This window comes from Poecile atricapillus, chromosome 1 (assembly GCF_030490865.1).
Source record: "Poecile atricapillus isolate bPoeAtr1 chromosome 1, bPoeAtr1.hap1, whole genome shotgun sequence".
Taxonomy (NCBI): Eukaryota; Metazoa; Chordata; class Aves; order Passeriformes; family Paridae; genus Poecile; species Poecile atricapillus.
The window spans coordinates 166,422,482-166,447,205 of NC_081249.1; the positions used below are offsets into that span (position 1 = coordinate 166,422,482).

Here is a 24,724-nt window from a genome sequence, read left to right on the forward strand (position 1 = left end):
GACTACGCTTGGAAGACATTCAGTTGCTCATATTATCACCAGCAAAATGTACTGTGCATACGTGAGGAATATATCTGGAGCTTATATAAAAGGATTGGGGAAGAGGCAATGCAGAAACTGATAATATGCCAAGACCCCTCCAACCCTACCTCTTATAGCCAAAATTACTAAGCTCTGGGCACTGCAATATGAAAAGCAGAGTTCCTCTGTGAGAAGTAAAATTCTTTAGAGGCTTCAGCATAAGAAGTGCTGAATAAATCTCAGAAATTAATTTATTTATCAGTCACCTAAAGTTGATGTTTTGGTGTATGCTATGTGTTTTAAATATAGCTTGTAAGTTTTAACAATTCCCATTAACATTCCTTAATGTTTACACAATAATTTTGATACTCCTCTGACATGATTTGAAAGGCAAACAGGGCTTTGTTTAACACAGTAGCTAGTTCACTTTTTCTAGTGATCACTGACAGAATTAATTGAATTCAGAATCTTAATTTTTTACTAAAAGAACTGAGATAGGCTGAGAAATTCTTTTGATGACTGTGATTGTCATCTTTAACTTAAAGATCAACCTGTGAAATGTTTTCTATTTGACATTGAAAACTTGACAGATAACATCTGCAAATTTTTGTTTTTCAGAATTGGGTCAAGGAAAAAGTTACTGGAACAGACTTCGGTTTTTAGATACTTGTGAATTCATTATGGAACTGTTTTCAAAATCATTCTTCTGTAAATACTTCTTTTTACCTGTGCTTGAACTTACACATGACCCAGTGGCAAATGTCAGGTACGAAGAATATGTAGCAGGTTACAGAAAAAAAAGCTTTAAATATTTTAAATATTTATATATAAAAATACTTTAAATATATATAAATAAAATGTATAAATACTTTAAATATTATATTAAGAAATACTGTTAGAAGTTTTATGTTTTGCTTAAATAATGGGACTTGAGTAAAAACATAAAGAGCCATCAGGATGACCAGTATTAAAGATGCAGGGGAGTATGGGAATGGTGCTATAAAATCCCAGAAGCAGGTCAATTCTGGGTGTTTGAGAGACTGATCAAAAGCACCAGGGTTTGGGAGTGAAAGGATCAATGAGGCAGAGGAGAGCCAGCAATAGATGGGAAGAAAGTAATATGGTGTTTCATGGGTATAGAGAGAGAATGCAACTTCAATCTCCTTTAATTCCCATCCATTTCATTGTCACTATATGTAAAGTGAAACACTCAAACAATTCTTGCAGCAGTCTGAACTAAACAATGTAGAACAGGTTTTATGTTATGGAAAAGGGTATCTACTTCATTGTTAAGGAAAATTGAAAAATAATACAGTAATATTAGGGAATTTGATCTGTTATTCATTTTTGTGCAGTGTTTTTCCTGTTATTTTTGTAGTAAATGTTTTTTCTTTGTTTTCTAAACAGATAGGGACCAGGCAGTTATTACCAATAGGAAGGTCAATTCCTTTTTTTGTCACATATTTTGTGTGATTTTATGCTTTTAATCTTGTTTCTGATGTGTGTTATTCATATTGTCATCATTAACATATCTGAACTTCTAATATTAATGCTGCACAGAGATTTATGTAAGCATAATTTGCACATACATGTGTGCACTTAGTAAGCTTTGCCACATACTGTTTATTACTAAGTGAAACTGTTTAAATAGACACTGTGTTTAGTATAGCTGCCACATTTCAACTCAGCAGGATCCTAAAAATTAAATCAGTTTGTATGATGACTAACATTCATGTCTCATGTCATTAAATTAAGAGGATTATATTAAAACAATAAACTAAATTTGTATATAATCTGAAAGAGCTTATTCCTTTTAACAAATATTTTAATTAAAAGCTCTATTGATACAATATTAAAATTTAATGGAAACTTGAACTAACTTGCAATCCCTTAGCTGACATTAAAATTCATTTTGTCTTAATTCTTTTCTGGATTGTTTTTGTACAAAAGAAATGCACTGTCTCCAATGGAGTGAAGTTTACAGGTTAAACGCTGTTAGCTGATGGTTTTAAAACAGACTTAGGGACATGCTATTCTGGATTTCTACAGTGTGGTGTAACTCATGGTAATGGGAAATTGTGACTAATTTATGATTAAAATAGTTTGAAGATATAAAGATGGTGAGATTAATTAATATAAGGAAATTTTTTTGAATGTTATTATCAGAGTTACCATGTCTGGCAAAGGATTGTCTCTGATCCAAAGCCAGTTGACTCTGAGAGAATATAACCATGTATTGTTCTTGGTGTTTCTTTTAAATCTATTTCTGCAGATTAAAACTGGTCACTATTACATGCTATTACAGTCTGATCAAATGAAGGAATTTTTATTTCCTCAGTTGCATGAAATATTTTTAATTAAATCTGCAGATTATTTTGTTGGTAATGATATAAAAAGCAATGAACACATTTTTTATAAAAACAGTTTAGAAACAATATCTCAGAATCAAGGGAATGAACCACAAAATTGTTTAGGTTTGACAAGACTTTTGAGACCATCAAGTCCAACCATTAGCCTAAGACTGCTGAGTCAACCACTGAACCATATCCCTGAGCACCACAGCTATTAAATAACCTCTAGGGATGGTGACTCCACCACTGCCCTGGGCAGCCTGTTCCAGTGCTTGACAAACATTTTGGTAAAGAACTTGCTCCTAATATCCAATCTAAGCCCCCTTGGAGCAACTTGAGACCATTTCCTCTTGTTCTATTTCTTGTTATTTGGGGGAAGAGACCAAACCCAGCAATACACCCTTTCAGGTGGTTGTAGAGAGCACAGGATTCCCCCTGAACCTCCTTTTGTCCAGGCTGAACAACCCCAGTTCCCTCAGCTGCTCCTCATCAGAGCTGTGCTCCAGACCCTTCCCCAGCTCTGTTGCCCTTCTCTGGACACACTCCAGCCCCTCGGTGTCTTTCTTGTCATGAGGGGCCCAGAACTGAACACAGGATTTGAGGTGTGGCCTCACCAGTGCTGGGTACAGGGGGACAATCCCTGCCCTGCTCCTGCTGGCCACACTACTGCTGACACAGGCCAGGATGCCATTGGCCTTCCTGGCCACACCTGGGCACAGCTGGCTCGTGTTCAGCTGCTGTCAAATGGCACCCCCAGGTCCTTTTCCATCCCACAGCTTCCCAGCCACTCTGTGCACTCTGTCCCCAGTGCTGTGGGGCTGCTGTGAGTGACCCAAGGGCAGAACTGGCACTTGGCCTTGTGGAACAGCACAAGCAGGGGCAGCCTCCAGACATAAACAGGAGGATAAGGAAGGGGAAAAAAGGGCTTTCTTTTCTCTCTATCTGATAGACTTTCATCTTTGCAGTTGTATGGAATTGCAGTAACATGATTTTTGGTGAGACTTTGTACCAGATTTCCAGGGTATTTGGGTAACTGCTAAACTTAGGTGTGCAGATCACTTGGAAAATCTGGAGGTCTCCTTATTTTTCTAGATTAAATAAACCAACCCAGACAACCAAAGATGTTTATGGACTGTATTCACGATCTGTAGAAATTTTTTGAAAACAGTATGTCTGGAAACCACACAGAAGCAACAAACACATATGAAAAATAAGACCACCTTAATTAATTATTTTGTGTCAAATGCTAGCATGCAATACATTGATAATTAATAATATATATTAAGCATCTGCATCAAAAGATTAATATTTGGGTTGTTTGTTTGGGTTTTTTTTTTGTAGAATGAAGTTATGCTGTTTGTTGCCAAAAGTAAAATCTACTCTGAAGATTCCCACTGATAAACATTTACTTCAGCAGCTGGAATTATGTATAAGGAAACTTCTCTGTCAAGAGAAAGACAAAGATGTCCTGACTATTGTGAAAAGAGTAAGCATTTTTCTTTCTAAGCAGCATTTTATCTTGGGTTTATCACTGAAAGTTAAGATTACTAAAGTTATGCTTTCTATTGATTTTCTCAATGTAAGAACAGGAGATAAAAAAATTCCATTGTCTAATATGTAATTTTGAACAATTAAAAGATGATGTAGTACAGTACATTCTGTGAAATTTAGGAGAGTTGATGTTTCCTTGGTTGCTTATATTGCAGTTATTTTGTAGTGATTGCAGTTCAGGATTTTGGCTCAATGACCATTTATGAAAACATAGCAAATGACTAGAGAAAGATCGAATGTTGATTCTAGTAAAACTCCTCAGGTCTGTGAGACAGAGGTATCTTGTTAGTCTATGTATTTTACAGTATACAGACAAAGCATTTTCAGGATTTTAAAATGTTATAAATTTATAAATGAATATTCAAAAAAGTACATCTTTAAGGAATGCCTATGCTTAGTTTCAAATTTAGAAACCATGAAGTGAAATAGCTCAAGTGGGTGGCTTCCTTACAGGGCCAGTCTGCAGGAGAGACTGGGTAAAAACCTGTGTGGAACTTTCAGAGTTATACACAGATTCCTGGGTTGCTTTTTTCAGTCCTGGTTCCTAAGACTGTGCTAAAGCTATTCTTGCTGTGGTGCTTCCTTGAGTGTATTTTGATTTTCATATAGACATTCTGTGAACCTTTCATTGTGAGTCTCAGCAGGGGTCTGAGAATACTCTCTGACACTTTAAAACTGCATTTGTACCACAAAAATAAAAGCACAGGATTAAAATATTTAGTAAAAAAAGACAATTTTTTAATTCAAAGTGTGGCATGCTATTGAGTAATAATAAATAACATTTAATTTTCTTTATAGACGGTGTTAGAATTGGACAGAATGGAGATCTCTGTAGATGCTGTAAGTGCTTACTAACTTTAATACTTATCAACTACTCTTAGTTTCCATTTTCATGTAGTGATTTTTTATTTTAATTGATTTTATTTTGAAGTTTCAGAAAAGGTTTTATGAAAATGATTTATTGGATCAAGAAAAAGAGAGACAAGAACATCTCCTTTTGGAAATGGTATATTTTATCAGTGCACTGTCATTTTGAAATAGTTTGTACCTACATATTAATGAGACAATTATTTTAAGTTAGGGGAAATACATATTTTGGAGAGATGTGATAGGTTCATAATCTATGTGTGGTTTGATTTTACACTTTATAATAGGGTTAAGTCCTTCAAAGTAACATGTAACATTTTTTGTTTACTACCTAAATTTTGGTGTATCAATTAGAAAAGCAAACTTGAGTTTCTTGAGACATACCATGTATAACATGATAAACTGATTAATGAAATACCTCAGAATTCACAAACAGCTTCCCTAGGCAAAGAAATTAATCTCATAACTTCTTTTGTCCCAAGGAAGCTGAAGAATGCTCTATGTTACAGGCTTTCCTATTAGCCAGGAAAAAGAGAAAAGCAAGAGGTGCAGTAGGCACTTCAGCACACAGCTTGTATGTTCACCACACACTGCATCTCCACAAAGCCTAGATTGGACTGCTGCAGTCCTGCCATCATCTGCTGCCTCCCCTCCAGCCTGAGGTGGGAGAAGCTGAGCAGCTGATTGGATTCAGAAGATCCTAAAATTGTTAACATGGTTGCTCTGACTTGTAGTAAATGAATTTCTTCATAGTAAAGCCAGAAGAGGTTAAAGAGTGTCTCAAAAATATCATTGTTTCCTTTGTTTGTGGTCCACTTTGATGTCAACAGGTATTGCAGGTCAGTATGAGCAAATATAGCTGACCCACAGACTTCCTGCCACTTCCCACTGTCTCAAGGCAGAGGTTCAGCTTTGTTCTCTGGACCTGCATACACTCACTCCAAGTCTTGAACTTAGCTCTAGCAATCTTCAGGTAGATACAGTTAATGCTTTTATGCTGAATGTATTTGTGTGGGGCAAAATAACCTCCAGTATGCTCTGTGTTACCCTGTATTTTGTGATGGCATCAAATTTTACCCTGTTTCTACAGCTATACTTTAGAAAAGCACCTGAATTTTTATGGTTTAGGCTGCTGATAAGTGCAACCCTTGTGTATCACAAAGGCCTCTTTAAGCATTGTCTGTGAGAGACATGCCTTTGGGGAATGTGAGATGGATACAGTGAACTGTGACATGTTGCAGTCCCAAACAGATGAAAATGAATTCAACCTACTTAAATGAATCTGACTGCTAAAGATTTTAATACTCAATATGTTAGTAGGTTTCCTTAAGTAGCTGAAGCTCTTTTCCAGCAACCCTGACCTGAATTATTTACCTCTTTCTTTTCTTGAGTAGTAATTAGAAATACATGAAAAAAAAAATAAAATTAGAAATTAGAAAAAATAGAGCAATTATGGTTCACTTAACAATCTTTATTATGAAAATGGTATAGAAAACAAACTAATATTGTATAGTTTTTTGAAGTTGGAGTGATATCTATTCACAAGTGGAATATACTTTTAGGCTGGGTAGTATTACAGAATGGCAAATAAATTCCATGAACCTGAACAATTTTACATAGTTGATTTTGTTTTTTATAAAGATTTATCAACTGTAGATGTTAATTTTAGATCTTTATAAGGTTTGAATATATGTGACACACCTTAAAATGTAAGAAAAAAAAATTCATTGAATTGGATGAAATAAAAGCGCTGTCTGTTCTATTTTCAGTGTGTTCATGTTACAGAAAATTTTTACACTGCCAGCTGCCAATGTCTGTATTTTTTTTGAGTATAAAAGAACCCAAAAGTTTGGCATAATTTTAATTATAAGTTACAGATGTGAATTTCAACTCTACTTTCTTCAGACTGTGGTTTTTAAATGAGATACTACTTTCTTTCTGTGATACTTAATTGGTTGTCTGGATATTCATCAGGGATTTTACTACTAGCCAGAGAGAGTAGAAATGAACTGTTATTTGGAAACACAATTTATTTACTTTTACTTGAGTAATGTCTAAGAAAATTATTTATTCTTTTAGGAACAATTAGAAAAAGAGAAACAGAAAAATGAAGGAAGGTCTGCAAATATTAATGATAAAATGTTTGAAAAGAAGCGTAAGTTTGCTTATTTGTTTACATACATGTTTATGCATGCTTCACTCTTTTTCAAAGGTAGTAGAGGAAGGAGCAAGAAAGAGACACTTTATAAAATAATTTGAGATATAGAAATTGGAAATAAAAATTGTTTCTATATATTTCTGAAGTTATTTATGAAAAAATGCCTCATATTATATATAATATATAATATATATGTTTTATTTTGGCTTTATTAATAAAATACATTACAGTTTTATTTCTCTGTTATTTTTCATTTTGGGATATAGTGTAAGTACTGTGGTATTTCTGAAGTGCTGGTACTACTGGTTTAGATATTATTACTCTTTGGTCCAGGATTGTGATGTGTTATGTCCTCTCTTTTATATAAATTTAAGTTTTAAGAGGGAAAGGATTATACTGGACTTTTTTCTTTTTTTTTTTCTTTTCTATAGGTAGAGACAGTAAAACATCATCAGTGTTGGCAAAAAGTATTAATCTCTCTATTTCTGGAAGCTCTTCTGGTACATCAGCAGGTAAGAACAGTTCAAAAACTCACCTGGAATACTGATCTCACATCATCAGCTTAAACCCCAGGAAAGCTGCTCTTGACATCTGTGGACCCAAGTTTCACCTACTGCACAGAGGAAAAGATTCTTCTCCTAGAACTGAATGTATTTTCTATGGTTTTAGGTTTAGTTTTACTCTTTGGTATATAAATAATGACCTAAGGTTTATTTTTTTTTCAGTTGAATTATTTAAATCATCTCATTCCTTCGTTTACCATAGGTTGACAGAAAAATGTATTTAAAAGTGTTCTTAATTATTGAGGAAATGCAATATTAATATTAAAAAAATGTTCTTTATAATTTTAGGCAAAGAAGAAAAAAAATCCAAGCTGGTTCGAAGCCAATCTTTCAGTACTCAAGTACTGCATCCAAAATACAGCAACATAGACAAGTGTCCTAAGTATGTTTACAATCTTCATTGCTTGCCTCATAGGCAAATGTTTGCTAATAGACAGCTTTTATGAAATTAATGCTCATGGATCTCTGAAAGTAGTGATGTGCTCACTGAATTGTGGCTTATATTTTCAGCTTTCTGTCTAATTGATTAACTGAGAGAAGAAAAATCATATAAGGCATGCTGAAGCCTAGAAATGGTTATAAATTCCTTTTAAGTTAATATATGCCACCTTTTATCATATATTAAAAATTATTTTCAATATGAATAGCTAAATCTAATTTTGTACATTTCTTAAAGAAATTTCAGCATAGCTTTCTCATTTAATTCTTTCATATAAACTCAGAAATAGCCTCCAATACTATTAAACAGCAGGATGATACAATTGAGAGGAACACTTCTGGAAATAACCAACCTAGTTTTGTTTTGTTTGGGTTTTTTTTTAAGTAAAAGTTCTGCTACAGGATATACATCTTCAATATCAGGAATGGGAAAGAGTTGTATGTTATCCTTTAGTGGTAAGTAGGTTATTTTAATGTATTTTACTTCGGGTTTTTTTGTGTGCATATTGAATATATGGACCCAATTAGACAGGCATACTCTAAGATGTCATTCTCCTAAAGAAAGTAAAATTAAAGATATCCAATAGGTTTGGGCATTAAGTGCTAGTCTAGTAAGTGTATTTTTCAGATTTGTTTTCCCCTACATGTTTGTTTTAATTCATATTTAAAAATACTAAAAATAGACTGAGTTTCTCATGTCCTGGTTGGAATTTCAGATATCATAAAATGTTGGGTTTGCAGTTTTTCCCCACCTATTTTACATGAGGAAAATTAATATTATATAAAACTTCTACTGGATTAAGAGAGAGAAACTACTGTTTGCAATTCTGTTTGCTAAATTTTAAAGAGTTTGGAGGATTAAAGATATGATCGAGATGAATGGCTTCCAAGAGAAACCTATCTTTCTATTCACCAATAGGCACTAGGCAATTGAATTACATTAAATAGCTAAATTTTTATCAGCTAAAGATTGGCCCAAGAAATCACACTCTTTACATCCATTAAATGTATTAATATTTTCTTTGAAAATGTGCATTCCAGTTATTTAGTGGGGCTTTTTCATAAAAATACTTGAAGAAATGTTAAGTAGAAACCATTCCATTAAAATTTTGGTTTACTCCCGTAGGAAATATGCCACAATTGCCACAGGAAAACCAGCTCATTCTGTTTACTTTCTGTGTACTCTTTTCAACCAAAATTCTTTGTCTAAGCTGCCCCTCTGTGTTTCAGATGATTCATTCCGGACTCATTCTGCTGGTAATAGTGGGAATGCTGCCTTCCCTTCTAGTTGTTCTCGCAACTTATTTAACTCAGCCAACCAAAAGAACAATGGCAATAAGGAGGGTCAGTCCCGAAAGATGAGTGTGTAAGTTGTTGACAAGGTGTTAAACTGAGCCCAGGGGTAACGTTTTCAAGGGAAACTCAAAAGAGCCGTGTAAAATTAGGCCTGTATTTATCATACTTTTGCACACAGATTTTGAAATACTAAATTAGCAGGGTAGAAATGAGATGTATGCAATTATAAGTGTTTCTAAGATGGTGTTACCTTCTAATTAGTCTTTCACATTGTTTCTCCTGCACATATTTGCATTCAGCTGGTACATAATTGAGAGGGTGGAATGGGACAAAATGAAGGTTAGTGCCTTGCATATGTAATAACTACAGTCACAGTGATTTAGCTGCCTGTAGTTGGAGAAATAGAATACAAGTATTTTTAGACTACTTGGTTTTTCATTTTCCTTCTTTTTGTGAACTTATATATATTTATCTATTATTATGTAACAATTCTGTGATGAATCTTGAGACTTAGGATGAACTGGTACTGGTACTTGTTATTAATGCTGCCTTCTTTGCCTTAGAATAGCCATTTAAAAAAACTCAAAAACTCAGTGCTAGGCATCACCCTCAGGCTGCTTTCCTTTAAACATCAGCCTATGCTGTTCAGCATTTTGCAAGAACAAAATCAAAGATGCATTTTTTGCTCCTGTGCTAAAACTGTAAGTCATAGAAAATCACTGTGACATATACTAACCCAAATCTCTGTAGACTCTAGCAGCAAATTCCCTGCAGATTCCTTTTACACTATAACTAAATTACTGTCATTGGACTAGCTGTAATTTTGTGGGCTCACACTGAGACTTTTCTTTGCTAGCAGAGATTTGCATTTTTAGCCAAGGCAGAATGGTGAAAGGGAATGAGCCAGCTACAGCAAGAAAGGGAGTCTGGGAAAGTAGACTTCAGTGTAACAGAAGCTACAATGGGAAGCTAAGATAGGAAAGAAGAAACATGCTGGTTTGCCAGCTGTGAAGAGGAAACAATAGTGATGGTCTGTTTTGGTGAATTAAATGTCTGTATGAACATATTTTTTCCACTTCTGTATTTTCAGTTTCCTAACAAACCAAAACATCTCCCCAGCTTTACTCAGGATTTTAAGTTAACAAAATTACTAAATTGTAAAATAAAGCACTCAAAAGTTTAACAAACAAAAGAAGAAATTCTCAGGACAGTATTTATTTAGCTCCTTGTGTACTTGATTTTTTTTTCTGCTGGAATTCTACCATCTTCACTGTACAAGATAAATTATTTTCCAAAAAGAACTCAAGCTTGCACACTGACTTACAGTTTTTAAAACTGCTTTTATAATGTAGAGAAGGTTGGAAGGAAAGTTGTGAAGGCAGATGGACTGTTTGTGTTGAGTAAGTGGTTTCACAGGAATAGTACTTTAAGGTGCCAAATCACGTCGCCCTCTGTCCCTGTCTTTGCCAGTGTCTAATGGCTTTTCTTAATACTACCCACAGTACTTCAGACTTTTTATAGGTGATCATTAGGGGGTCACTTATTTCAAAGTGCACCATTTCAAAGTCAGCAGTTAGATTAGTAGACATGCTGACATTTTCAGCTATCTGTAAGGTAAATGGGGCATTTATCTTGAGAACATAAAATGTCATGGAGTGCTACATAGTTTCAAAAATTAGGTGTGCTCAAAACCTCATTTTCTTTCATCCTGATCACTCTATGCCTCTTTTCCTCGCTTTAAAACCAAAAAATTAGTTCAAATGTTGTAAATATTTTTAGCAATCTGTAGAAATTCCAATTATTTGCCGTCCCACAAGGATCTGGGGAAAATGAATGGATTAATATTCACAAAGCAGTGAGGTGCAAAGATTAGCTAGATATATTTTTTTCATATCACATAAAACGTTTCCAAATTTCAAAAGTTCTTCTGTCTTTCATTTAAACTAAAACTGGTATCTTTTGTTTAAACACAGGAGGGGTAGTAAAAGGCTCACACAGAGCAGTTTGCACTTTTGTCTTCAGGCAGGAGAATGGAATGTAAGAAACACAGCTTCAACTCTCTATGTACCATTCCCAAATGAATACCTTAAGAGCAGAGTATTTGAAAGTAGGTATCTGATCAAACACAGTGATCTGGGTGCTTTGTCTGGTTCAGGAAGTCCCTGAACTGCATAGGGTCAGAAGCTAAAGACAATATACCAGGGGAAGAAAAACATTTTTGGGGAAAGAAGAGGAAGCTTATGATGTCCTACATTTAGTTCTGAATAAGAGTTGTAGTGTTCTGTGTTCCTTTGGGAAAAGATATCTCTCAAATAGGTCCAATGGCTGCTGTGCTGTGGATTCAATTTCTCTTTTGTAAACGGACCCAGTACTTAACTGTTTTCATGAGAAAATGAAGCAGCTCTATAAGGAGATATTAAAAGATACAGATACAGGAAGGTTTGATGGTAAATGCATTCAGTCACAGGTATGCACTGTTTAGTACAGTCTAGTTGTACTTTCTTTCTTTTACTAAGGAAGTCAGGCCTGGTGCTAAATATATGCACACTTAAATTTAAAAAGACACCAAACAAAACAACAAAAATGTCAGTTTCAAGGAAGCATTATTTTCTAAGTTGAATGATGGAAAAAATGATATTCAAATATATAAGCAGCTGACAGAAATCACTCTGAGAGAAAAATTTGACAATTGTACAGTGAGAGGTACAATTGAAGAGATGCTCATCAATGAGCATAATCTTTGATGGACTGACTAAAGGAGAAAACTCACTAAGGTGAGAAAATAATAATTGGCTATTTTTTTAGACTGTATCATCATGCAGGTTTATGTATTTGCTGATTAAAATTTGCACTGACCATCTCAATTCTGGAAAGACCTAGCCTTTAGTTTGCTGACTCTGCAACTTGAGTAAGGTAACTTCTAATATGTTTCTTTTTTTAAGTAAATGTGTGAGCAATAACACAATAATGAAAGTATAATGATTCCTAGTTTGAAGTGATATATGTTTGGACAAAATATTGTTTAATTGCTGAAGCCAAATATGTTCCATAAAATTGCTCTCCAGAATATTGGCAAATGCTCACTTTTGACAGTATAGTGCAGCTTGCAGGGATGAAGAATTTCTGATTTCATACATGGTAGTGCTCCAGGGTTTTTCAAAACTCAGAGTTACTTTGGTGGAGAACTGAAGTCTTTTCTTACCTATGAACTAATTCATACGTGTGTGCCAATTAAAGTTTTATCTCTTTTTGAAAATACCATAGATGCAAGAAAAGAAAAGTTAGTAAATCATGACCCAGTGCTCACAAGCAGGTGACAAGGAAGTATTGTTTTAGTGTAACTGCCAGTTGCTAGGTCATAGGTAATACTTAGGCCATATAGAATGCCAGAATTTTGCTAAAGCAGCACCCATATAACTTAATGAGGGAATCACAGAAGAGATGACTACCTGCTTTAAGTACCTGATGGAATAGGGAAGAATCAGAAAGAGCACTGGTTGAGTACTTTGTCCCACAAGAGATCTTACTTAGTATGCAGAGAAGTTTTTCTGACTTCCTGTTGAAGAGCTGCCAGTTAGATCATGAATCATCCTAGTGCAGACATTGACATAAATCATGAACACCGTGTTCTATCAAGCAGTCTGATCTTGTATCATTATGCTATGTAGCTTTATTATATTCTTTTGAATGTTTTCAGCTTTATGAGATTGTTAGATATAAGATGTTTTGCTTGAGTTTATGTTGCTGTAATGATTGCAAATATTCAACATGTGATTATTTAAAACTATTTAGAAACTTTATAGATTCATCAATGAATATATCCACTTTATAGATAGCAGTTAAGTATTTTGCATCTTGCCTATAGACATACAGATATTGGCTGATTTTATTTCACTTTGAATCAAAACTTTCTTCAAGGATGTGTGGTACAGGTTTTCCATCTTGTAAAAAGAGGGAGTAGGTTTATTGTTGCATAAAAATTAGTTTCTTATTTATTAGAAATTTCTAATTTATGATTAGAAAGTTAATTTTTATGCAACAATAAATCTAAATAAATACCAGTATTTTATAAGATGTCCACAACTGACCTATAAGACATCCAGTTTGGTGCATGAGCATGATGTACCAGTTACATTTATAAACAAGTATTTTAAAGTAATGTTGTTCATCCAGTCATGTAATTGCTTAGAAAGTTAAGCACAAGATGAAATAGTTCTGCCACTACTACACTTTGAGTTGGCTACTTACAGCTTTTGATTATGTTTTCATCATGACATTTAAGATGCTGGAAGTTCCAGGTTCCAGTGGGACTTGGCATGTGTTTTGCATCCCATTTCTATGGTGAAGCTATCCTGACACTGATAGGTGATCATATAATATATGCATTTTTTAAATATTCAGCAGTTTTAAAACAGTGAAACAGAGCAATATATTGTGTTATTTGTAAATGATGCTGTAAAATATTGATGCAAGTTAGTATTTCCAATATTTCTAAAAGTTACACCCCATTCTTGGAAGTATTTCTGACTGATACAAATAGTTGTTAATTGACACAGCTACAACTCTTTGAAACTGAAGCACAGTGTATCTAAAGGTTAAAAAATTAAGGCATGAAAAATCCAGAAACTACCCAAATGACCTTGTGGTCAACAGAAATCTGGAGATCACAGTGTAATGGGCCAGACTTTTGGCGCTTTTTGTAGCCATGAGTAGCTGCTTGTACCAGCTTAACCATCTCACTCAGATGGATCTCTACGAGAGCTTCTGTAGACAACTTAGTGGAGAACTTCACCCTTCTTGAGAAGAATGCCCTCAGAATACGTCTATTTGGCTTTTCCAGTGGGTGTAATAGAGCAGCTCATAATTTTTAAAGTACAGCAGCTAAGACTTACGTTAAAATGTTGTGCACAATAGCAGTTTAATATGTTATGTAATTTAATAATATAGTAACAACATATTATGTGTGTTTCTTTTGTATGAAGCAAAAACAGAAAATCAAACTCCTAGATCATCTGACAGAAAAATGAGGGAACCAGAGAGTGGAGGAAACAACGTTCTGATGGGATAAGGTGGGAGAAGCAGATGGGACTCTCTAGTGCCTGCACTGAATAAAATGCATCCTGCAATGATAAAGTTTAAAATAAATCTTTTAAATAAAATTCCAAGCTGTAAAATATGTTCTGATAAACAATGTAATGGTTGCAGAATTTTGACATTGTAGTGAAATGATATGAAATATAACTTCAGCTATGTGCTCTTAACTGCTGCAGCTAAGGAGAAGATTTTGTTTTCTTCAGTTATGCCTTTGTAGTTTGAAGTCTTGGATTTAGAATGCACATACCCCTATTGAATTGGCTTATTTACAACCTTGGCAACTCTTAGCTCCCATATTTTAAGCAAGAAACAGAAAGAATTGTTATATGAAAAAGTAATCTCACATTTTAAAGAATCTGCAAACCTAATTTAAGACCAAAGTCCAGAACCTTTGATCAGTCTATAAAAAAACAGACTTTTGAAGCATTGTGCTGTGAATTTGGAATTAATGTTTTTACAAATAGTAAGTTCATAAAAATTCTGTGTAAGTTTCAAAGAAATCTAAAAGCAAATATCTCCAGATGTAAAAAAAAAGTTTTATTTCATAAGTTTTGTTGTATAAATACTTGTTTTAATTTTGCTATTTCAAATTGTATTTTCACTTTAATAATTTATAATAATGAATCTAGGTTTTAATCAGCTGCTATTGCAAGCTGTCATGGTTCAGTGATGTCATCTGCATTTGTTTGTATCAATGCTAGTATTTCTATCAAAATTTATGTGGAAAAACATGCAATCATATTTTGAAAAGTTCTATTTATGCCAATACTTGAGAGAGAGATTATGAAGCTATTGTCAGCTTCTCTTTCAAAATGGAGGCAGCATAAATATATTGATATCAGAAACATATGGTTTTTAAAATTTATTGGTGTATGATAAAGATGATCTGGTCTGTGTATGCATCTGTGTGTGTGGTTACTTTTTATAATGTAAAAACATGAATGATGATTTACTCAAAATAAAACCTAGGACAATGCTGTAAATGCATGTTCTTGAAAAAAAAATTCTCAGGGCATCTTTTTAATTAAAATAAATAAAAGCACTTACCTATGAAGGGTGTTTATTTAAAACAGAAATAATGCTGGATTGCTTGAAGTACAAAATGTTTCTTTGGATTAAGCACTGTCTGAATTCTTAAGCTTCCTACACCACAGTTGGGTTTAGCTGTATTCTCTGTCTTAAGTCGTAGGCATTGTTGAGGTTCTGTGGCAATACTTAATTTTTCAGTTTGTTCTGCAGCCTGGTGGAGGATCTTTTAAACCATGGATTTCCTTAAAAGCTTATTCAAGTTTCATGGTGTTTAACATTCAGTACTGATATAGGTGTACAGATGAGCTGGGCTGGCTCCTCCTGGGTTGTGCTCTTGGTTCATTAATGCAAGCAGATAGTCCCAGTTCCCCAGGCACAGCTGACTCCAGTGCCAGCTCCAGCTGCTGCCCTGGGGGCCACAGGAGGCTCGTCAGTCTGTCCTGACCTTTGGCAGGGACCAAACTCAGAGCATGAGCAGCTGGCTGTAGAACAGGACTCAAAACTGTGTTTGCCCTTTCGATGCCTTTATGAGAGTGTTGGGGGTTAGAGCAATGCAGAACAATCAGTAAGTTTAGAGATTTGAAGCTCTTTCTCCCCTTAATAAGCATGTAATGAGTTCTGTAAACAGTCTGTCTTTTGTTCCTTCTTGGCTGTCCCTGTCTGTCATTTTAAACTGATTAATTTTTTTTAATGCTGATAATGCCTGCTCTACCCAAGAACCCAAAATTCCTTCAATGTAATCCTTAAATGCTCTAGATCATTTTTTGGACTGGACACTTTCCTTGTAAAATGCCTCTGGTGTCTTGTGCATGATTTCATCAGTCCTTTGCCCTACAGACCTCCTCCATCCAAGCAATCTTTTTAGGGGTCACTTACTTCTGGATTAGTTCTGTTAAACAGCACCAATGCATTTGGACTATTCAGAGCACTGCTTATACCTGCTGGTCAGCTGTAGCTCTGGAAAAACAGCTGAAGGTCAACTGTGCAGTGGAATTTCTTGGTTTTCATACAGACCAGTGGCAGGAAGGAGTGATTCTCTTTCTGGGTACATTTGTAATGCAGTCCAGAGTAAGGTTAGATGCGCCTTCATAGTCAGATAGCAGAGCCTGCCTCCTAAGTCCTTTTGTGTGTGGTTTACATCAGCGTCTGGGCTGCTGTGGGCAGACAAAAAATGGTAACTGAGGTGATTTTTAGAGATTTAGCAGCTTTGTACTATAATGTATCTTTTGTATCTTCTCTAGCAGATGTATCTATGTGTGTTAACTGATAGACACCTGTGAAGTTCCTTGCCAAATGATTTTGAAACGTCTTCTGCTCCTTTCTGGGCAATTATTTTGTGAAGGTTGTATGAGCAAGCAGAAGAGTGCTGGGATCTGTTAGTTGCATAAACCTGGAAGTAGCTTTTTCATTGTTTCGTACTTCATATATAGGACTCTGCTAATTAAAATCTATTAAATCTTAAGACCTTGTCATTCTCTTGGAAGCACTGCTCTACTTGAATAAAGAAAATTGTGTTTAGATCATGGAAATGTTTTTCTGAAGCATGTTGGTAATGCCTTTTAGATTTTATAATCAACTCTGTGAATAGATTTATTCCACTTTAATGGAGGTATGTTTTTTGCTCCCAAAATCTGCCTTACTTCAGTTATAGAGTCCTGTTACATTGTTCACCCTGGTCTCTAGATGGTATTACAGGTAGAAATTCTGGGTTTAGGAGAGGGCTAGCTTTGTGCTATGAAATAGTACAGGCCAGATTTTCCAAAATCAGAATACCTAAGTTACTTTTCAGAATGATTTTGTTTTTAATTCAAAGAATATTTTTAAGGCACATGATATATTCTGAGAAAATGAGGTGATTTGATAGTCTGCATAAACGTTTTGAAAGAGGTCACACTCACAATGTAGACTTCATGACAGACATTTTCTACAGTAATAAAATAAAGCTCTCTAGACAAAAATTATAAATTCTCTTTTAGGGATTGATACTGCTTCTGGTTTTATAAATGGCAAAGTTCTGCTAACATTGAGGTCGCTGGGCTCTTCAGTCTCTGCAACAGAAGATAACATTGATAGGAATATGAGGTGTTTGGGAATGAGCTTCCTGAATATTTTGGCATGTGAATGCCTGGGGCTTTTAGATTTATCACTAAAATATTGATTTTTGAGATTTCACTTCTGTGGTTGTTGGGTTTTCTTTTGAAAAGGTAGATATTACAAGTCACATTTTTGTTGCTTTGAGCCTCATGAAGTTAGCTTTTTATGTGACATTTATAAAATATTGCTAGGATGACCTAGTGCTAGCTGGGGAGACAAAACAGGTTTTCGCATTTCATGTTTCAGTGGTTTTTTATTCTAAAATAAATTAATAAAAATAAATCTTCTTATGTACCAAAGAATAGAAACTATCACCTTTATTCACATTTCTGTTGGATCAACCACCCTGCCAATGAACAGTAATGTTTTAAAAGTTTCTTCAAAAATCATGAAAAGGAACGGTCGGTCCACTTTGATTACAGGAGGCACCGTGAATGCAATTATTTCTGACCCACTTGCTGCTGCAGCCTCAGTTCCTTCTTCATCCACTTCAATAAATGCCTTTTGGACAACCTGAAGTGCAAGGCAGAAATAAATATGTGACAGAAGTAAATACTAACATGAGGAGTATTTTTGCAGGTGAAGGCATTCAGTTGAAGTAGGCTTCTGTTAAGAATTAAAATGAGCTGCTCAGGGCAATCTACCTCTGTTAGACTGGGTTAGACAGACTGTGCTGTCTGCTTCAGCAGCAGAGGAGTCAGCACAGCCACTGTGCCCACAGTGCTCATGGTGTGGATGCTACTTCTGGAGTCATTGCACTTTTCCACATTTCTGAGCACTTAGAGATTGGGGGTTTTACATGAAGCAACCATTGCATTTGTGTAGAGTGCTCCTCTTTGCCACCTAACTGTGCAAAGGAGTTTCTCAATTGAAGGAAATGTGTTTTCACCAGTCACAAACACCGACTGGCTGGATATGTCATTCACAGCTGATTTTGTGAGAGCTTAGGGAAATGCACCAATCTTTGCTGTTTCCCCTGTATATTTCTAATTTGTACATTTGGTAGCACAGACTAAATATGTAGAGCAATGAAGTACAGTCCTGGATTGGTTTGAATATTTTCCTTTCCCACTGAAATTGCAGCCTGGAAGAATCTGATTTTTAATTTTTTCATCTTTTCCATTTTGTTCTTTCAGCCTGCTTGTACCTCTGAGTGCTTCTGCTGTGTTAGTGTCTGTATTGGTGAACTGCCTGGTCATCTAGTGGATTTCCAGCTCCTAAACTCCTAATTGTAGGAATTACTTATGTGAAAACTGTTAAAAGACTTCAGCAGTATTGAGCTTTCCACTGCAAAATCTTAAATAATACATTTGTCTTTCACAATTCACAGGGACAGAATGCTCCTCTGGCACTTCGTAGCTGATGCACATATTGCTTCTAATATCAGTTAGCAGCTCCTGTTAAAGTGTGATTTTTTTCATAACACAATAGAGTTAACTGCTGAGAATCAGCATGAAAGTTACATGATCAAGAGGAAGGGAGAAAAATGCTGCAGATTGCTATTATACTTCCGTACAGTGAAATAGTTCATACCAAACTGAAAATCACTGCAATTTTATCCATTAAATATTTCTTCTTAGGATGTTACATCTTTCCAGAAAGATTGTTTTGTTAAGCCACTGCAATTTTGAAAACCTGTAGGTCAAATATGAGAGTTTTTGAAACTTATATAGAATTGTTGATTATACCACCTTGTTAACTGGCTTATCACAAAGGCTTCTATAAAGATTTGGTGTAGGGAGACTTGTAAGGGCAGCACCAGAAGGATTCTTTCTCATAGGGTACAAATACCCCTTGGGAGGGTGCAAAGAAGGTGGAGCCAGGCTTGTCAGTGGTGCCCAGTGACAGGACCAGAGGCAGTGGACACGGACTGAAACACAGAAGGAAAACGCTTTTCCATGTTGGGGTGACTGAGCACTGGCACATGTTGCCCAGAGATACTGTGGATTCTTCCTCTTTGGAGATACTCAAAAGCTGTCTGGACATGGACCTCAGCAACTTGCTCTGGGTGACCCTACTTGAGCAGAGGAGTTGGGCCAGGTGATCTCCAGAGGTCCCTTCCAACCTTAATCATTCTGTGGTTCTGGGAAGCCCCTCCTGGAGTTACGGTCCTGGATTGTCAGTGCCATACAACCCTCCACAACCACAAGCAGTTGCATGCTACAATTTCCTTACATAAGTTTATAAAGCTGTGTTTTTAAATCCTGTGCCAGATTAATTTTATTTGGATGTTGTTTATAAATTCATCTTCCTTCAGAAATTTTTTACTTTTACTGTAATGGATGAACTTGTATTTAGAATTAATTGCTTTTCTTCTTGTTCCATACACTCTATTCTTATGGGCACATATATATCTGTGTGTTATGTCTTTCATCTTCTTTCTTGCATACCTTTTAATTTTCTATTATCACCAAATTGGTTTTTTTATACACTAGCTGTTTCTTTTTCATAAGACATCTGTGGTCACATAGACCTATTCCTTCTTGATATCAATGTGATTGACAAGTCCTTTGTCTTCCATTCTCTTCTGCTTCTCATTCTGCCTCTGTTTTCTGTCAGTCTTCTGAAATTCATCTATGCTCTCCCTTAAACAGTGGTACAAGATATCTCTTCCTCTTTTTCATGGGGCTGTGTTCCTGTCTTCTTGGCCATTTGCTGCCCTTGCCTTTACCTGTTTAAAGGTTCTTTAAAAGTTTCAGCATACAAAGTCAACATCATGTGTGGGTTGGAGTACAATTATATTGTGTCAATCCTTTGCTGTGAGATTGTTTTTTCTCCTCCATGGTATGCAGAAGGAAAAGCAGGAGTGCTTTGACTTCTCTTCCTCACTGTTACCTTTTTGGGATTTTATTTAAACTTTCTAAGGTTCTTTATTATTTGAGAAGTACACAAGTCTTTGGACTGTATGAGGAGTTATTTCCTTGACTTTCCTTCCTTGCCCTGGCTTTTGCCATTTGTCTGTCATTTACAGTGTTTTTATTGTTCACAGTTTTTGTGAAATTGTGCTCATTCCCTGCCAACCCTATTCCTGTTGAGGCAGAGCTTTTCTCCTGTGATGGGTTTAGCTTTGGAGGTGTTGAGCACCTGTGAGATGTCACTACCCCTTACCTCTACACACCTCATACTTGAAGTGGGATCCACCCTGGTTAAGATGTGTAGGTTGCATTTACCTGGCAGATGAGGTACTTTGCTATTAGTGTCTCTATTAATTTATGTGGTCATCTTGGCTGGGCCAATTATATACTCTTATAAACCAAAAAGCAAATAATTTTAGTGGGCTTACCTGTGAAACTGCTACATATTCATGATCTGTCAGATGACTAAGATCTGCTGAACGTGTAAAGAGCTTTTTAATTCCAAGACCTTGAAGCAGTTTCTTCATTTTGTATTTTTGCTCTAGTTTAAACTTTGGAAATGAAATATCCACTTTTCTGATAAAAAGAAATAATAAATCAATGCATACTACTCAGGAATTAAGCTTTACACAGAGAAAGAAGGGAAAAAAACTGAAGAGTCTCTGCTGGCATTTAGGTTGACAGAAAATAATTCCTATCCTGTTGACTGCCAGTGATGCTAGAAATAATTTTCTTCTCTGTACTGATACTTCCACCAGTAGTGCAGGGTCCTGACACCAGGGCAACACACTAATTTACTGACTGGTGGAAAGAATTGTCACTTCAGGAACTACATTTCACAGGAATCATTTGGGTTTACATTTTTATATTCAAATTTATCAATTCCTCTGGGTTTCCTCTGGTAAGAAATGTTTAATAAATTTCTAGATTTATTGTGGATTTTGCTCAGCTGTACTAAATTTAAGGAGAGAGGAGACCTAAGGAAGAATATGGAAAAATTCATGCCTTCATAGAGACATTTTTAACTGAGATGAGCTGAAGTTTGTCCCCTCGGAGTCAAAACTATCACATGCCACTTGGGCTGTGGATAGGCCACTAAAGGACCTCTACTCTGTAGATACCTCTTGCCACAGAGATGCTACCATGGGAAAAGGCTTAGGAAGACCAGCTAATCTTTGCTGGGCTTTGCTGCTTTGCCGCAGTAGACATCAAAGACAGTAGGGCCCCCCTGACATTAGGCTGTCAAAGCAATACCTGGTTTTCATGTTTCCAAGCCAGGATTCCACAAGCTCTGTAGTCAAATGGTCTTCAATTGAAATGTAGTCTCCCTCTTTTTCTGGGATAACAATCAGCATGTAGGCATTCCCTTTGTAAGGTATCTTTATCACAGTGCATCTTAAGTTCTCATCAAAAGTTGAATTAATTTTATCTGACTTGAACATCATGGGTACCTGTACGCTTCTGTATTTGTTTATGTGGAAAGTCTCCATTTCAGTGAATTTGGAATTAAATGGGTAGACCCACTTGCCTGAGGAAAGAAGGAAAGAAATTGAATAATTATGTGTGTTTAGATTTGCTCAGAAAAATGTTCTAAATTCTTTTTAGAAACTATAGGATATTTTCTGTATCTAGTTGAAGTGGCTGTCAGTTGTATCTGAGATAAGTGGATGACAATTTCAGTATATTTTATGTTTATTGTATATAATTTTTTTTTATATAGAAAAAACCCAAAGCAATCCACAAAATAAAGTGCTTCATTTGCACAGAAAGAAGGGAAATATTTTTCTAAGGTTGGCTAGTTGCCACTCAAGTTCAGAATTTATGTTCTCCTTATTCTATAAATGCCTGGTGAGCATCTGACCTTTCCTAACATGTAACCTCTGCTGAAATTCTCTACCAGCTGTTCAGTATCCTGTATTTAATTTAATTATCCAGTATTTTGGATGGGGATTCACTGACTTCTCCAAGGAATGGTTTCTGCCCATCACTGGTATTTCTTGCCCTCTCCCTGTAAGGTAATATGATTGGGTACTTGGGTTTCTCTGGGGCAGATGATTCTTGATGGAAATAGAGAAATTATTTTTGTTTCAGTGATTTTGTGTACTATGTTAAATCAGTCCATGATTTTATGCCCAGTATCCAGCATTTAAGACTATTGTGATTAAAACTTTTTCATTTTAATGGCTGAATGAAAATAAAATATTGTTTCCTGTCATAAAGAGGGAAAATTTGGAGATGGATTGAGATCGTTTGATACAGGGCTTTTTGTTCTCTTTGACACTCTATTGTGTGGAAGACAGCATAGAAGAATTGTGGTTCCCTATCATGAAAAGTACTTTCCTATTAAATAAGCTTAATAGAAAAAAGTAAACTTGGACACATAGAGAAAGCAGGGCATTTAAATTTAAACTCCCCCTAATGTAGCTTAAGTTAGAGTCTTGATTCTAATAAATAATTATTCTGCAAAATAAAAAGAGTAATTACCTTTAAAGACAACGTAGTCCACAAGCACTAGTTTACTATGGTGGTCCAGCTCTTCAGAAAGCCCTGGGATTTTTCCTTTGGTCATTTTGTTAATGTTTTGATTGATGAAAAGTTTTGCCTGTGTTAAGTTTTCAAAGTCCACTTTCAGGAATTCCATACCAAAGTACTGCTTGGACAAATTCAGGAAAGATTCCTTGAGTCTGAAGTCCTTTTGAATAAAAGAAAGAATACCTTGTACAAGGAGAAATTCTTCATTCATTGTGATGTTACTTATCAGTTGTTTAAACAAAGCTGGTAAATGTTGGTGATCCACTCTGTCCTTCACAGCATGGAGGTTTAGACCTTTTACAATTTGTCTGTATGTTTCTCCTTTGGCTGCCATCATACAGACACTCATGAGAGCTGACACAGAAAGGGGAGAGATGATTACATTGTTATCATGTGTCATTGCAATTCTTCTGTAGAGGTTAAATCCAAAATTTGCAGTCTTTTCAGTGAAATTGTGAAGAGTGAAGTCTTCTAAACCTTGGTCTTCAAAAGGCTTAGAGATATTTTTGTGATGATAATGCTCTTTGGAAATACTGATGTTATTTCTTTCCAAGAAATTATTCTCTTTTTCCTCCTTTGGAAACTTAGGTTTGATATCAGCCTTGATGAATTCAAAACAAATTTCACTTAAAAGAAGTATGTAGATTCCTGTTTTCATGTTGACATCAAATAATGAGTTCTTTAGAGTTATTTTTCCCCTAGAAAAAAAGAAAGGCAACAAAATGACTTTTTATATTTCCTTCCATTCACAATGCAAAAGATGTAGTGAAGTGGTCTTTCTGCGTCTTCAGGGTATATACTCTAAATCTGGCCACAGAATGTTCAGAGAAGACTAGGCAGATCTTAAGGAAACCTCAGGCAAACCTTAGCATCAGACATTGTGTAGATTTGCAAATGAAATGCACTTTGCAAGGATAAAGTACAAATACGATTATCATCCATCTTTCCATTAAAGCAATATATGAATTCTCTTCCATACAGCAGTGCTGAATTACACCTTATAGAAATATTTTGAAAGGCTAGAATCTTTGGAGATGCATTTTCCCTTGTAAATTAAACAGGATGTTCAAGACCACCAAACTTGCACAGATTCCTTTTATATAGCAGTGGGCAAAGGGATAAATGAGATTAAAAAATGGATTAAATGGCCTGTCATTAAAGTAGTAAGTGATTCAACAGTCTAGAATCACATGGCAATTGTTAACTACTCCATTTAAATTAAGGATCTGTAACAGCAAATTACGGTCATTGTATAATTTGTGATTTGGCATATGGGAAAGCTGGTTTTATCCGATTTATTCAGAGTTCAGCTGAATTTCACAGTTGGCTGATTCAGGCTGTGGGAGTTAGTCCTGAAAAGGTATGTTGATGTGAGTACTGAGACATTTGGGTGCCAAGTCACGAGGTGCTTTTGGCAGTCAGGTGGTGTGCTATTTTCTTTTGAGATAATAGGTCACGTTCTGTACTTTGTGCAACACAGATGGGCTGTCATGACTTAATCGGGAGGCAGTGGATTTGGTGAATGTTATGCCTGCTCTCGAGTGCATGGCAGACAGAGAACAGAGAAAAATATGCAGCAAATATGTTGTGAATATTTTTTTCTTGACTTTACTTTCCCATTAAACCTTGATTTATATTTAATGAGATTCCCAGTGTCTGGATTTTCAGGACTGGAGTAAGGAAGGGGATGACTTGACTTCAGCTCCTGCCTTGCTGGTCAGGCAGTGCATGCGACTTCTGGAGTGCTGGGATGCTCACTGTCCCCTGGCAGGCTGAAGCAGTGCAGTTCAGAGCTATTGCAGTAACTGCTGAGCATTCCTGCTGCTTAAGTAGTGACCCACTTCTGTGGGAAGTACACAGGCACAGAGGTCCTGT

General features: G+C 35.7%; 2 protein-coding genes across 2 annotated transcripts in view; one reads left to right on the forward strand and one right to left on the reverse strand.

The window, feature by feature from the left end:
* PPP4R4 (protein phosphatase 4 regulatory subunit 4) overlaps window positions 1-15,381 on the forward strand; it is a 62,582-nt gene extending 47,201 nt beyond the window's left edge. The window contains 10 exon segments of the mRNA XM_058854176.1: window positions 640-787; window positions 3,714-3,858; window positions 4,722-4,763; window positions 4,855-4,929; window positions 6,870-6,945; window positions 7,380-7,460; window positions 7,800-7,893; window positions 8,335-8,405; window positions 9,180-9,315; window positions 14,228-15,381. Of these exon segments, the coding sequence (XP_058710159.1) occupies window positions 640-787; window positions 3,714-3,858; window positions 4,722-4,763; window positions 4,855-4,929; window positions 6,870-6,945; window positions 7,380-7,460; window positions 7,800-7,893; window positions 8,335-8,405; window positions 9,180-9,315; window positions 14,228-14,252 (893 nt within the window). The 3' untranslated portion in view covers window positions 14,253-15,381.
* Window positions 15,382-17,746: 2,365 nt separating this feature from the next.
* Window positions 17,747-23,542, reverse strand: SERPINA10 (serpin family A member 10). Its single transcript, XM_058854162.1, has 4 exons — window positions 22,802-23,542; window positions 21,572-21,845; window positions 20,746-20,893; window positions 17,747-17,975 (listed from the first exon to the last, which is right to left on the reverse strand). The coding sequence occupies exons 1-4, from the start codon at window positions 23,505-23,507 to the stop codon at window positions 17,784-17,786; spliced, it is 1,320 nt and encodes a 439-aa protein (XP_058710145.1). The 5' UTR covers window positions 23,508-23,542; the 3' UTR covers window positions 17,747-17,783.
* Window positions 23,543-24,724: the final 1,182 nt, after the last annotated feature.

Bases quoted from the DNA above. Each gene is read 5' to 3' on its own strand.
- SERPINA10 (XM_058854162.1), bottom strand. From the start codon at position 23,507: ATGAAAACAGGAATCTACATACTTCTTTTAAGTGAAATTTGTTTTGAA. The intron at 20,894-21,571 runs GTATTGCTTTGA...TCTTTTTATCAG, and splicing joins CTTGGAAACATGAAAACCAG to AAAAGTGGATATTTCATTTC. The intron at 17,976-20,745 runs GTAAGCCCACTA...CTTGCACTTCAG, and splicing joins AATATGTAGCAGTTTCACAG to GTTGTCCAAAAGGCATTTAT.